This window comes from Oncorhynchus kisutch, linkage group LG26, assembly GCF_002021735.2.
Source record: "Oncorhynchus kisutch isolate 150728-3 linkage group LG26, Okis_V2, whole genome shotgun sequence".
NCBI classification, from domain to species: domain Eukaryota; kingdom Metazoa; phylum Chordata; class Actinopteri; order Salmoniformes; family Salmonidae; genus Oncorhynchus; species Oncorhynchus kisutch.
The window spans coordinates 27,068,279-27,084,346 of record NC_034199.2 but is presented as its reverse complement, the minus strand read 5'-3'; the positions used below and the strand labels follow the sequence as shown (position 1 = coordinate 27,084,346).

Sequence of the window (16,068 nt, the reverse complement as noted above, 5' to 3'; positions counted from 1 at the left end):
GAAAGTAAGAGGACAATTAATGCTATAGAAACTCTTACTAATGAGATATCTTTCGACCCTACTGAAATTAATAATACTTTTAAGAAATACTATGAAGACCTCTACACTTCCCAATCAAGCGATGATCTATCAGAGATCGACTCCTTTCTCTCCTCTCTCAACCTCCCATGCCTGTCAGGGGAAGACAGCGAATGCCTGAGTGAACACTTCTCAGTTCCTGAATTGTTGGAGGCCATTAAATCCTTACCTTCTAATAAATCTCCTGGGGAGGATGGCTTCCCTCCAGAGTTCTATAAAGAATTTAAGGAGCTGTTGGTCCCCTACCTTATGGAGGTACTTAAAAAAGCCAGAGAAGACAACTGCTTTCTAGAGTCCTTCTCTCAAGCAGTGATTACTGTAATCCACAAGAAAGGGAAAAACCTGCTAAAGTGCACCTCCTATAGACCAATCTCTCTCCTTAACACAGATTGTAAACTGGTCACCAAGATGCTATCTAAGAGACTGGAGCCATGTCTTCCCCTGTTGGTCAACCCAGATCAGACTGGCTTCATAATTAATAGATTGTCCTCCAATAATCTCAGAAGGTTCTTTGATATAATTCACCTGGCTAACAAAAACAAAATACCTAGTGTCGCAGTCTCCCTCGACGAAAAGGCCTTTGATAGGGTTGAATGGCCATACCTCTTTCGCGTCTTGGAAAAGTTCAGTTTAGGTACCGTGTTTGTAAATTTGATAAAATCACTCTACAAATCTCCTAAAGCTAGGATTGCTACCAATGGGATTACTTCCTCCTCTTTCCCTCTTTATAGGGGGAACAGACAAGGTTGCCCAATTAGCCCCCACCTCTTTGCCCTCGCCATCGAACCGTTGGCTGAGGCTATTAGAACGTGCCCTGACATACATGGCTTTGAGGTGGGCCCCCATACCCATAAATTATCACTCTTTGCAGACAACCATATCTTATTTCTAACAAACCCAGAACACTCCCTCTCTCACTTGCAGATCCTACTACAGTGTTATAGTTCTTTCTCTGGATATAAAGTCAATTTTGATAAAAGCGAAATCTTACCGTTGTCTGTCTTTGACCATCATACCATCAAGCACAAGTTTCCTTTTAGATGGTCGCCTATGGGCTTCACATATTTGGGCATAATGGTGGATGGTAATCTGAACAACCTCTAAACTCAATCTGGCCAGTTTGTTGCAAAGGGTGGAGGTTGACCTTTGTAAATGGATGGACTTACCTCTCACTCTACTGGGTAGAATCAATGTAATTAAAATGAATGTCCTGCCCAGATTTCTATATCTGTTTCAATCTCTCCCTATCCCTGTTCCCGCAGCATTTTTTTCCTCTCTCGACAAGCTGACCAGACGGTTTATCTGGCACGGCAAAACCCCTAGGGTTGGCCTGGATAAACTGACCCTTGATTACAGTCAAGGGGGCTAAAACCTCCCCAATTTTAGAATGTACTACTGGGCTGCACAGTCTAGGTTTCTGGCTCAAAGGTTTGACAATGGTCCCTCTCCCTCATGGTTGAACATCGAAAAGCTTGAGGTAAATGATGACACTGGGGCAGAATTGTTTTACAAATTAGACAGAAAATCTATAAAAACCATCAGACAACCCTTTAATCATACATTCTGTCCTGGCATGGTGCAAACTGCATGAGCTGTTCGGACGAGAGGGATTCCTTTCCCCTAAAACCCCTTTATGGAACAATAGATTGATCCCTATGTTTTTCCAGAATAGTAACTTTAGACCATGGTCTGATAAGGGGGTCACTCTTCTGGAACATTGTTACGAGGAGAGAGTTCTTATGTCTGTTGATCAGCTGAAACAGAAATACCACTTGCCTAACAGGGACTTCTTTAGCTACCTACAACTACGGAACTTTATTAGGGTGACTCTCAAGGGACAATGGAACCTACCTAAGATGTCACCTATTGAACAACTCTGCCATGCAGACCAACCACTGTTCAAGACCATTTCCCGTGTGTACGATGCTCTTATGTCAGGACTAACACTGCCTGGGCTAGATAAACCCCGACTTAGATGGGAAAAAGATCTGGGTATTGATCTTGATGAGGATCTATGGAGTGACCTATGCAGGGATGGTGTTACATCCACGTTGAACTCCAGATACAGACTGATCCAGTTTAATTTCCTCCATCAGCTCTATATCACCCCATCTAGACTGCACAAGTTCAACCCAGATATCTCCTCCCTATGTTTTAGATGTGGCTCAGATGAAGGAACATTCCTCCATTCCACTTGGCAGTGTTTTTACTAACACCAATCTTAGGCAAAGCCATACTATAAAGCTAACAGAAATATTGCTAGCGATTGCCAAGAAATGTATTGCCTTGAAATGGAAATTGGATTCCTCCCTGCCAGTTGCAATGTGGCTATCGGAAGTTAATAGTTGTACCCCTTTGGAGAAAATCACTTACTGCTTGAGAAATAAGTTAAAGACATTTTACTGAATGTGGCAACCTTTTATTGACTATATGGAGAATCTCCCCCCACATCTCATTGACTGAACCTATATATAATCCTCACATAATGTTTCACACGTAATGTATAATATGTAGCCTACGGCAGGTGATCCAATGTCTCGTTATTTTTTTCTTATTGTATGTTTGTATATATAATTATATATATTTTATTTTTGTTACGCTCGTCTGTTACTGTCACTTTGTCCTATCGTTGTCTAATATCTTTTCACTTTTGTTTTGAATGTTCTAAATTGGAAAATGCAAAAATAAAATATATATATAAAAAAAAGAAATATCCTAATAACTTGCCACTTGGAGGATCTAGCTCTATGACTGTAGCCTAGTGCCGGTTTGATGACTTGTGATTGGACGACAACAAGCTACTCGCGCTACACTCCTGAAAAGAACCAGCAGCATAAATAATGTATTCTGTCAGCGGGAAGCGCGATATAGACCATCTGCATTGTGAATTCACATGGAACTGTGTGAATTTGTCTTATTGTTTTAACGGAAAACGTTTTTAAAAAAATGGCAGCTTAAACATTAAGATTTTTTTTCTCCATTTGTCACATCCCTAGTCTGGTGGTAGTTGTACCTGTCCGTAGAGTTTCTCGTCCACCAGTAGGTAAGTCTTAGCCCAGCGTTTGAGGAACCAGACAATGTCCTTCCCCATCTGAGGGCTGAGCAGCTCTGTCAGACTGGCCCTGGTGGCCCTGGACTCTACCTCTGACGTCCTCAACACCGCTGACAACAACCTGAGAGAGGGGACAGGGAGAGTGAAGGAATGATAGAGGTTAAAGAGAAAGAAATGGCAAAAGAGAGAGAAGGAAAAAAGGAGAGTGTGATAGCAAGGGAAGTGAGGAGGAAAAAGAGGTGGATGAATTGTAATAAGAAGCCAAGGCCAGGATGAGCAAGAGGAGGGAAGGGGAAGAACAAAAGAAAGAGGTAGGGATTTAGTCTGTTCATTTCAGTAACTCTGACAACAAATGACCACGTTGACCCACACACACACATACACGTGACAAAGTCCAGAGAGATAGAGGGCTTAGTGCAGCTTAGTGTTCTGTATGTAAGAGATGGGCCTCAGTACGTGCCCACGCAGCATGACAGTGCACTGTTTCACATTGTTTGCAAAAACAAAAGCCCATTGACATTAACAGAGCCGGGGTCGCACAGTGTTATTAGGAAATCTGATGCCCGGCCTCTTGCCTTTCCATTCCTCTGTGCCCCCTCGCCCCCACAAGGAATAATCCAGAGCCCACTATCACGACCCCCACCACCTCAAATTCCCTATATGATTGCCCATGTACCCCCGACACCAAAAGCACGCGTGCAGACACGCACACACTACCCCAGCCCCCTACTAGTCTTAGCAGCACCTGGCCATGCCTTAAATTAATGTTGGGGAGTGGTGGTCTGGGGCTGGGAGGGCTGGTGCTGCTCTAAGGCTGGCTAGGCCGCTACGCCATCATGTGTGTGTCCAAGATCCTGTGTGTGTGTGAGTGGCTAGCATGGCTCGGTCTGTACCAGGGCATTCCCCCTCTGTGGCGCTGGCACCACACCCCCAGGGGGGCACTCCCAAAAGGGTGTGGCCACACCCACGGGTGGCTCATTGGCCCTGCACTGTACGTAATATTCCCCCTACCATTGTACTGTACTGGTGGTGCGAGGAACCAATACCTAGATATGTTGCCGCTTAAAAAATCCTTCTGTTGGCTTCAATGGACAGTTTCTGTGCCAGATGGCTTGTGTAATGATATGTGGACCTTTGTTCCTCGTCTGGAAAATACTATAAGGGAAAGGCTGCTGCCATGCCACGGGACAGTAGGTTTTTACATGGCACACTCCGGACAGACAGCGCACTGGTGTGAACGTGACAGAGCACTACAACCAGTTAACAAGTACACCACTTAGAACTCAGCTTCTGTAGACAGTGGGGGGAGCTGTTCATTAGATCACTGACTGTGACAATGAGGGGAGACTGTCCAAGCTGTTCATTAGATCACTGACTGGGACAGTGATGGGAGACTGTCCAAGCTGTTCATTAGATCACTGACTGGGACAGTGATGGGAGACTGTCCAAGCTGTTCATTAGATCACTGACTGACACAGTGCGTTTTAGACCCATTAGTTGATGGATTTATAGTGGAGATGAGCAACTCTGGTCCACTGACGAGGGCCTGAGTGTCTGTTGGTTTTAGTCATTCCTTTCAAACCAGCCATCCAATTTAGATCTGGGAATTTGATACGAAACTAGGTGTTTGCAATTAAGTAGTCCCTCCCTTACCTGATGACGGAGTCTGTCCTGTTGCATCCTGGGATAGAGGAGGCCTTCTCTCCAGGGGAGCCCAGTATCTGCAAGGTGGTGTTGATGTCTACCTCAGTAGAGTGGTTGATAGAATACTCCATCACCTCAGCCGGGATCAGAGGAGTCTCACCCTGAGGGTCATCTGCCAGGAGGTAGCCTGGAACACACACACAAATCCCTTGCATTCACAATTACAACTAGGACCAGCCAGAAACAATCCATTATGGAGGCACTTAATAAGAAAACGTTGTCAAACAGAGCAAACATCAAACTCTAAGCACACTAAGAGAGAACCAACTAGGGGTGCAAATTGAGTTATGCACTGAAGGGGAATTCTGTAGCCAATGGGAATGCTAAAATGTACTATACAGCAAAGCAGTTGGTTCGTGGAGGGCCAGGCCACCAGTTGTGCAACATTCCTGCCATGCACCAATACACCAGCGCAGTGTGCCTCCCAGCCTAAATTTAGTCCCTAAAAACAACTAAGGAGATCTAAGGACATAGTCGATGCCCCCCAGAGTGCAGTTAGGTTTCATTTTATGCTGATGGTCAATAAAACGGACTGAATGCTAAAAATATTTGTTACACAATAAATCCATGCATAAAACAATAAGGGACCACTGATGGAAATGAGCATGTAAACAACACTATGTTCTGTTTTAGGACCACCACACACACACACACCCCCTCCCTCCCTCTTGGTGATGTCATCCGTAAAAATGTCAACTTTTACTATGTGGACGACACACAGCTGTAAATTTGGATGAAACATGGTGAAGCCCCAATATTCCCTACCCTGGATCCCTGTGTTTCAGACATAAGGATGGGGCGGGAGGTAGCCTAGTGTCTAGAGCGTTGGGCCAGTAACCAAAAGGTTGCTCGATCGAATCCCCGAGCTGACAAGGTAAAAAAAAAATCTGTCGTTCTGCCTATGAACAAGGCAGTGCACACTGTTCCTAGGCTGTCATTGTAAATAATAATTTGTTCTTAACTGACTTGCCTAGTGAAATAAAAGGTTTAAAAAACTTTTTTTTTAAAATAAAAAATAAAGTGGTTGGAGGCAATTTTTCTCTCGTTTAAACTTTGACAAAACAGAGAAGTTAGTTCTAGGCCCCAAAAAATAATGAAATCTGCTGTTGGAGCTGACAAAAATGCAGAACTAAAAACAGATAAAGCCCTTGGTTCACTCCAGACCTGCCTGCCCTCAACCAGCACAAAAACATCCTGTGGCGGACTGCACTAGTATCGAATAGTCCCCGTGATATGCAACTTTTCAGGGAAGTCAGGAACCAATACACGCAGTCAGTCAGGAAAGCAAAGGATAGCTTTTTAGAATAGAAATTTGCATCCTGTAGCACTAATTCCAAAAAGTTTTGGGACACTAAAGTCCAAGGAGAATAAGAGCACCTCCACCCACCTCCGCCCACTGCATTGAAGCTAGGTAACATTGTCACCACCTATAAATCCATGATAATTGAGAATTTCAATAAGCACTTCTCTACGGCTGGCCATGCTTTCCTCCTGGCTACCCCAACCAACAGCGTCGCACCCCCCGCAGCTACTTGCCCAAGCCTCCCCAGCTTCTCCTTCACCCAAATCCAGAAAGCAGATGTTCTGAAAGAGCTGCAAAACCTGGACCCGTACAAATCAGCTAGGCTGGAAAATCTGGACCCTCTCTAAAATTATCCACCGTCATTGTTGCAACCCCAATTACCAGTCTGTTCAAACTCTCTTTCGTATCGTCTGAGATCCCTAAAGATTGGAAAGCTGCCGTGGTCATCCCCCTCTTCAAAGGGGGTGACACTCTAGACCCAAACTGTTACAGACCTATATCCATCCTGCCCTGCCCTGCCTCTAGACCCAAACTGTTACAGACCTATATCCATCCTGCCCTGCCCTGCCTCTAGACCCAAACTGTTACAGACCTATATCCATCCTGCCCTGCCTTTCTAAAGTTTTCGAAAGCCAAGTTAATAAACAGATCACTGACCATTTCGAAATTCACCGTACCTTCGCCGTTGTGCTATCCGGTTTCCGAGCTGGTCACGGGTGCACCTCAGCCACGCGCAAGGTACTAAACGATATCATAACCGCCATCGATAAAAGACAATACTGTGCAGCCGTATTCATCGACCTGGCCAAGGCTTTCAACTCTGTCAATCACCGTATTCTTATCGGCAGACTCAACAGCCTTGGTTTCTCAAATGGCTGCCTCGCCTGGTTCACCAACTACTTCTCAGGCAGAGTTCAGTGTGTCAAATCGGAGGGCTTGTTGTCCGGACCTCCGGCAGTCTATGGGGGTACCACAGGGTTCAATTCTCGGGCCGACTCTTTTCTCTGTATATATCAACGATGTCGCTCTTGCTGCGAGTGATTCCCTAATCCACCTCTACGCAGACAACACCATTCTGTATACATCTGACCCTTCTTTGGACACTGTGTTAACAAACCTCCAAACGAGCTTCAATGCCATACAACACTCCTTCCGTGGCCTCCAACTGCTCTTAAAACGCTAGTAAAACTAAATGCATGCTTTTCAACCGTTCGCTGCCCTCACCCGCCCGCCCGACGAGCATCACAACTCTGGACGGTTCTGACTTAGAATATGTGGACAACTACAAATACCTAGGTGTCTGGCTAGACTGTAAACTCTCCCTCCAGACTCATATTAAACATCTCCAATCCAAAATTAAATCTAGAATCAGCTTCCTATTTCACAACAAAGCCTTCACTCACGCCGCCAAACATACCCTCGTAAAACTGACTGTCCTACCGATCCTCGACTTCGGCGATGTCATTTACAAAATAGCCTCCAACACTCTACTCAGAAAACTGGATTCAGTGACATCCGTTTTGTCACCAAAGCCCCATATACCACCCACCACTGCGACCTGTATGCTCTAGTCGGCTGGCCCTCGCTACATATTCGTTGCCAGACCCACTGGCTCCAGGTTATCTATAGGTCTTTGCTAGGTAAAGCTCCGCCTTATCTCAGCTCACTGGTCACGATAACACCCACCCGTAGCATGCGCTCCAGCAGGTATCTCTCACTGGTCATCCCCAAAGCAAATACCCTCTTTGGCTGCCTTTCCTTCCAGTTCTCTGCTGCCAATGACTGGAACGGATTGCAACAATTGCTGAAACTGGAGACTTATATTTCCCTCACTAACTTTAAACATCAGCTATCTGAGCATCGAACCGATCGCTGCAGCTGTACATAGCCCATCTGTAAATAGCACATTCAATCTACCTACCTCATCCCCATAGTTATTTACTTTTCTGCTCTTTTGCACACCAGTATTCCTACTTGCACATCATCATGTGCACATCTATCACTCCAGTGTTAATTTGCTAAATTGTAATTACTTTGCTACTATGGCCAATTTATTGCCCTACCTCCTCACGCCATTTGCACACTGTATATAGACTTTCTTTTTTTCTATAGTGTTATTCACCATACGCTTGTTTATTCCATGTAACTCTGTGTTGTTGTTTGTCGCATTGCTTTGCTTTATCTTGGCCAGGTCGCAGTGTGTGAAATAAATAAGGTGAAATAAAAAAATAATACTCTTGATGGTGTCGTCTCAAATAAAACTGAAGGACCTCGACGTTACTCGGGACCCTGATCTCTCTTTTGACGAACATATCAAGAATATTGCAAAAAATCTGAAACATTTTGTCCCAAAATTATGCAGAAAAGCTTTTGTCACTTCTAGATTAGACTAGGGCAATACTCCTAACTAATCTCCGATTTGGTCCTGCCGTACGTACCTACGCGTTTGCTACGGTCACAAGACGCAGGCCTCCTTATTGTCCTTTTCTAAGCAAGCAGCTGGAGGCAGGGCTTTCTCCTATAGAGCTCCATTTTTATGGAATGGTCTGCCTATCCATGTGAGAGACGCAGACTCTGTCTAAACTTTTAAGTCTTTACTGATGACTTGTCACTTCAATAGGTCATATGAGTGTAGTCGAGCCCTGGGGTGCGAAGGTGAATGGCAAGGCACTGGTGAGCGACAAACCACCATTGCTGTCTCTTCCTTGCTGGCTCCCCTCACTCCACTTGGATCTCTGCCTCTGACCCTATTATGTGGGCTGACTCACTAGTGCTCTTCCATACTGTCTCTAGGAGGGGTGTGTAACTTTAGTCACTCATTGGATCTTCCCGTCCGGTTTTGTGCCCCCTCTGGCTTGTGTGGTGGAGGAGATCTTCGTGGGCTATACTCAGCCTTGTCTCAGGGTAGTAAGTTCGTGGTCTGTTGATATCCGTCTAGTGGTGTGGGGACTGTGCTTTGGCAAAGTGGGTGGGGTTATGTCCTGCCTGGTTGGCCCTGTCCAGGGGTATCGTGGGACGGGGCCACAGTGACCTGACCCCACCCGTCTCAGCCTCCATTATCTATGCTGCAATATCTCTCTCTCACCCAGAGGACCTGGGCCCTATCACCATGCCTCAGGACTACCTAGCCTGATGACTCCTTGCTGTCCCCAGTCCACCTGGTCGTGCTGCTGCTCCAGTTTCAACTGTTCTGCCTGCGGCTATGGAACCCTGACCTGTTCACCGGACGTGCTACCTTCTCGGACCTGCTGTTTTCGACACGCTCTCTTTCTACCGCACCTGCTGTCTCTAACTCTGAATGCTCAGCTATGAAAAGCCAACTGACATTTATTCCTGAGGTGCTGACCTGTTGCACCCTCTACAACCACTGTGATTTTATTTGACCCTGCTGGTCATCTATGAACATTTGAAAATCTTGAAGAACAGTGTCCTTAATGCATGTATTCTTATAATCTCCACCCGGCACAGCCAGAAGAGGACTGGCAACCCCTCAGAGCCTGGTTCCACTCTAGGTTCCTGCCTTTCTAGGGAGTTTTTCCTAGCCTCCATGCTTCTACATCTGCATTGCTTGGAGTTTTAGGCTGGGGTTCTGTATAGCACTGTGACATCTGCTGATGTAAAAAAGGCTTTATAAATACATTTGATTGATTGATAGTGCCTTATGTTGGGAATCGTGCCTTATAATTAAACAAATAAAATATTTTCTGAGTGGACTATTCTGAGTAAATATGATCCCAGTGATCCACTGACCTGAGACCAGTATGAGCCAGTGGATATCTTCGTAGAGGTCATCCAGGACCTTGCGGTCCACTGATCCGGGGTTAGAGGAGTTCATGAGGTGCTGCTGGGTCCTCTGGAGCTGGCCGTGGAGCCGCGTCACCCGCTCCTCCAACAGACTGACCAACCACACACACACACACACACACAGGTCAGACTCATGTTTACAGAGCTAGGGGATAGTCTAATAGCACGAGGTGTGTGTGGAGTTTTTCAACCAATTTGTGTAGTGGTTGAAAAACGAGTTTTAATGACTCCAACCTAAGAAGTGTATGTAAACTTTCGACTTCAACTGTACATATAAATACAGTTGAAGTCGGAAGTTTACATAGGCTGGAGTCATTAAAACTCGTTTTTCAACCACTCCGCAAATTTCTTGTTAACAAACTGTAGTTTTGGCAAGTCGGTAAGGACATCTACTTTGTGCATGACAAGTAATTTTTCCAACAATTGTATGCAGACAGATTATTTCACTTATAATTCACTGTATCACAATTCCAGTGGGTCAGAAGTTCACATACACTAAGTTGACTGTGCCTTTAAACTAGAGGTCGACCGAATATGATTTTTCAACGCCGATACCGATTATTGGAGGACCAAAAAAAAGCAGATACCGATTAATCGGCCAATTTATTTTATTCATTTTTAATAATGACAATTACAACAATATTGAATGAACACTTATTTTTACTTAATATAATACATCAATTTAGCCTCAAATAAATAATGAAACATGTTAAATTTGGTTTAAATAATGCAAAAACAGTGTTGGAGAAGAAAGTAAAAGTGCAATATGTGCCATGTAAAAAAGCTATTGGATGTTCTTATAGGCACTTTAGTATTGCAAGTGTAACAGTATAGCTTCCGTCCCTCTCCTCGCCCCTACCTGGGCTCGAACCAGGAACACATTGACAACAGCCACCCTCGAAGCATCGTTACCCATCGCTCCACAAAAGCCGCGGGGAAGGGGAACAACTACTTTAAGGTCTCAGAGTGAGTGACGTCACCGATTGAAACGCTATTAGCGCGCACCCCGCTAACTAGCTAGCCATTTCACATCGGTTACACCAGTCTAATCTCGGGAGTTGATAGGCTTGAAGTAATAAACAGCTCAATGCTTGAAGCACAGCGAAGAGCTGCTGGCAAACGCATGAAAGTGCTGTTTGACTGAATGCTTACGAGCCTGCTGCTGCCTACCACCGCTCAGTCAGACTGCGCTATCAAATCATAGACTTAATTATATCATAACACACAAAAATTTGAGCCTTAGGTCATTAATATGGTAAAATCCCAAAACGATCATTTTGAAAACGTTTATTCTTTCAGTGAAATACGGAACCGTTATGCATTTTATCTAAGGGGTGGCATCCATCAGTCTAAATATTCCAGTTACATTGCACAACCTTCAATGTTATGTCATAATTACGTACAATTCTGGCAAATTAGTTTGCAACGAGCCAGGCGGCCCCAAACTGTTGCATATACCCTGACTCTGCGTGCAATGAATGCAAGAGAAGTGACACAATTTCCATAGTTTAATATTCCTGCTTCTTTTAACTAAATATGCAGGTTTTAAAAAATGTACTTCGGTATATTGATTTTAAGAAAGGCATTGATGTTTATGTACATTCGTGCAAATGCGCTTTTGTTAAATCATCCCCCGTTTGGTGAAGTTGGCTGTCTTTGTTAGGAACAAATAGTTTTCACACAGTTCGCAACGAGCCAGGCAACCAAACTGCTACATATACACTGACTCTGTTGCACAGAACACAATAGAAGTGACACAATTTCCCTAGTTAAAAGAAATTCATGTTAGCAGGCAATATTAACTAAATATGCAAGTTTAAAAAGATATACTTGTGTATTGATTTTAAGAAAGGGGTTGATGTTTATAGTTAGGTACACATTGGTGCAACAACAGTGCTTTTTTCACAAATGTGCTTGTTAAATCACCCGTTTGGCGAAGTAGGCTATGATTCAATGATAAATTAACAGGCACCGCATCGATTATATGCAATGCAGGACAAGCTAGATAAACTAGTAATATCATCAACCATGTGTAGTTAACATAATCACTAGTTAAGATTGATTGTTTTTTTTAATAAGATACGTTTAATGCTCGCTAGCACCATACCTTGCTCCTTGCTGCACTCGCATAACAGGTAGTCAGCCTGCCACGCAGTCTCCTCGTGGAGTGCAATGTAATCGGCCACGATCGGTGTCCAAAAATGCAGATTACCGATTGTTATGAAAAGTTGAAGTCGGCCCTAATTAAATCGGCCATTCCGATTAAATCGGTCGTCCTCTACTTTAAACAGCTTGGAAAATTCCAGAAAATTATGTCATGGCTTTAGAAGCTTCTGATAAGCTAATTGGCGTCATTTGAGTCAATTGGAGGTATACATGTGGATGTATTTCAAGGCCTACCTTCAAACTTAGTGCCTCTTTGCTTAACATCAAGGGAAAATCAAAAGAAATCAGCCAAGACCTCAGAAAATTGTAGACCTCCACAAGTCTGGTTCATCCTTGGGAGCAATTTCCAAACGCCTGAAGGTACCACGTTCATCTGTACAAACAATAGTAAGCAAGTATAAACACCATGGGACCACACAGCCGTCATACCCATCAGGAAGGAGATGCGTTCTGTCTCCTAGAGATGAACACACTTTGTTGCGAAAAGTGCAAATCAATCCCAGAACAGCAGCAAAGGACCCTGTGAAGATGCTGGAGGAAACAGGTACAAAAGTATCTATATACACAGTAAAACGAGTCCTATATTGACATAACCTGAAAGGCCACTCAGCAAGGATGAGGCCACTGCTTCGAAACCACCATAGAAAAGCCAGACTACGGTTTGCAAATGCACATGCGGACAAAGATGGTACTTTTTGGAGAAATGTCCTCTGGTCTGATGAAACAAAAATATAACTGTTTGGTCATAATGAATGTTTGGAGGAGAAAGGGGATGCTTGCAAGCCGAAGAACACCATCCCAACCATGAAGCACGGGGGTGGCAGCATCATGTTGTGGGGTGCTTTGCTGCAGGGGGGACTGGTGCACTTCACAAAATAGATGGCATCATGAGGTAGGAAAATCATGTGGATATATTGAAGCAACATCTCAAGACATCAGTCAGGAAGTTAAAGCTTGGTCGCAAATGGGTCTTCCAAAATGGACCATGACCCCAAGCATACTTCCAATGTTGTTGCAAAATGGCCTAAGGACAACAAAGTCAAGGTATTGGAGTGGTCATCACAAAGCCCTGACCTCAATCCTATAGAACATTTGTGGGCTGAACTGAAAAAGCATGTGCGAGCAAGGATGCCTACAAACCTGACTCAGTTACACCAGCTGTCAGGAGGAATGGGCCAAAATTCACCCAACTTATTGTGGGAAGCTTGTGGAAGGCTACCCAAAACATTTGACCCAAGTTAACTTCTCTAGGGTACGGGGCAGCATTCTGAATTTTGGATGAAAAGCATGCCCAAATTAAACTGTCTGCTACTTGGGCCCAGAAGATATGATATGCATATAACTGCTAGATTTGTGTAGAAAACACTCTAAAGTTTCCAAAACTGTTAAAATAGTGTCTGTGTATAACAGAACTGATTTGGCAGGCGCAAACCTGAAAGAAATCCTTTCAGGAAGTAGTTTTTTGTTGTTTTGTTTTTGTAGTTTTCTATTCAATGCCATTACAGTATCCATTGACTTAGGACTCAAATTGCAGTTCCTATGCCTTCCACTAGATGTCAACAGTCTTTAGAAATGGTTTCAAGCTTGTATTCTGATAAATGAGGGAGTAAGACCAGTCTGAATGGTGTCCAGTCTGAGTGGACCCTGACATGTCACAGAGCTTTTTCATGCGCAATCCCGAGAGAGAGCCTTTCTTGTTGACTTTTTATATTGACAACGTTATTATCCGGTTGAAATATTATAGATAATTTAGGCTAAAAACAACCTGAGGATTAAAAATAAACATTGTTTAACATGTTTCTATGAACTTTATGGATACAATTTGGATTTTTTGTCTGCCTGTTCTGACTGGGTTTGAGCCTGTGGATTACTGAAGAAAACGCAAACAAAACAGAGGTTTTTGGATATAAAGAGACTTCATCGAACAAAAGGAACATTTATTGAGTTAATGAATATCTTCTGAGTGCAACCATATGAAGATCATCAAAGGTAAGGGATTAATTGTATCTTTATTTCTGAGTTGTGTAACTCTTCTGCTTGGCTGGTTACTGTTTGTAATGATGTCTACTGGGCTATGTTCTCAAATAATCGTAAGGTATGCTTTCGCCGTAAAGCATTAATTTTTTACAAATCTGACACCGTGGTTTGATTCACAAGAAATGAATGTAAAATATGTTTTTTCTGAATTTTTATAATGAGCATGTCTGTATTTTAATTTGGCGCTCTGCAATCTCACTGGATGTTATGCTAGCGTCCCACATACCCTAGAGAGGTTAAACAATTTAAAAGCAATGCTACCAAATACTAATTGAGTGCATGTAAACTTCTGACCCACTGGGAAAGTGATGAAAGAAAAAAAAGCTGAAATAAATCACTCTCTACTAGTATTCTGACATTTCACATTCTTAAAATAAACTGGTGATCCTAACTGACCTAAGACAGGGAATCTTATTAGGATTAAAGATCAGGAATTGTGAAAAAATGAGTTTAAATGTATTTAGCTAAAGTGTATGTAAACTGCCGACTTCAACTGTACATATACACACACACACATATATATGTATGTGTGTGTGTGTGAATGAATATATATATTCACACACATACAGTGAGGGAAAAGAGTATTTGATCCCCTGCTGATTTTGTACATTTGCCCACTGACAAAGAAATTATCAGTCTATAATTTTAATGGTAGGTTTATTTGAACAGTGAGAGACAGAATAACAACAAATAAATCCAGAAAATCGCATGTCAAAAATGTTATAAATTGATTTGCATTTTAATGAGGGAAATAAGTATTTGACCCCCTCTCAATCAGAAAGATTTCTGGCTCCCAGGTGTCTTTTATACAGGTAACGAGCTGAGATTAGGAGCACACTCTTAAAGGGAGTGCTCCTAATCTCAGTTTGTTACCTGTATAAAAGACACCTGTCCACAGAAACAATCAATCAATCAGATTAAACTCTCCACCATGGCCAATACCAAAGAGCTCTCCAAGGATGTCAGGGACAAGATTGTAGACCTACACAAGGCTGGATTGGGCTACAAGACCATCGCCAAGCAGCTTGGTGAGATGGTGACAACAGTTGGTGCGATTATTCGCAAATGGAAGAAACACAAAATAACTGTCAATCTCCCTCGGCCTGGAGCTCCATGCAAGATCTCACCTCATAGAGTTGCAATGATCATGAGAACTGTGAGGAGTCAGCCCACAACTACACGGGAGGATCTTGTCAATGATCTCAAGGCAGATGGGACCATAGTCACCAAGAAAACAATTGGTAACACACTACGCTGTGAAGGACTGAAATCCTGCAGCGCCGCAAGGTCCCCCTGCTCAAGAAAGCACATATACAGTGGGGCAAAAAAGTATTTAGTCAGCCACCAATTGTGCAAGTTCTCCCACTTAAAAAGATGAGAGGCCTGTAATTTTCATCATAGGTACACTTCAACTATGACAGACAAAATCCCCCAAAAACCCAGAAAATCACGTTGTAGGATTTTTATGAATTTATTTGCAAATTATGGTGGAAAATACGTATTTGGTCAATAACAAAAGTTTATCTCAATACTTTGTTATATACCCTTTAAGTATATAACAATACCCGTTGAGGAGATCTGCATGGAGGATGGGCCAAAATACCAGCAACAGTGTGTGAAACCCTTGAAGACCATATTTTGCAAAATAATTATTAAAAATCCTACAATGTGATTTTCTGGATTTATTTTCTCATTTTGTCTGTCATAGTTGAAGTGTACCTATGATGAAAATTACAGGCCTCTCTCATCTTTTTAAGTGGGAAAACATCACTGCTCTAGAGGAGATCTGCATGGAGGAATGGGACAAAATACCAGCAACAGTGTGTGAAAACCTTGTGAAGACTTACAGAAAACGTTTGACCTCTGTCATTAACAACAAAGGGTATATCACAAAGTATTGAGATAAACTTTTGTTATTGACCAA

The 16,068-nt window shown here is 43.1% G+C and overlaps 1 protein-coding gene across 4 annotated transcripts in view; it reads right to left on the bottom strand.

Annotated features, from left to right (window-relative positions):
• Positions 1 to 16,068, bottom strand: part of LOC109870954 (exportin-4) — a 65,101-nt gene that overhangs the window by 17,569 nt on the left and 31,464 nt on the right. For all 4 annotated transcript variants that reach the window (XM_031805849.1, XM_031805848.1, XM_020461673.2 and 1 more), the window contains exons 12-14: positions 9,888 to 10,033; positions 4,784 to 4,961; positions 3,092 to 3,251 (exon numbers count right to left, since the gene is read on the bottom strand). In XM_031805849.1, coding sequence (XP_031661709.1) covers positions 3,092 to 3,251; positions 4,784 to 4,961; positions 9,888 to 10,033 — 484 coding nt within the window. The remainder of the gene's footprint in view (positions 1 to 3,091; positions 3,252 to 4,783; positions 4,962 to 9,887; positions 10,034 to 16,068) is intronic.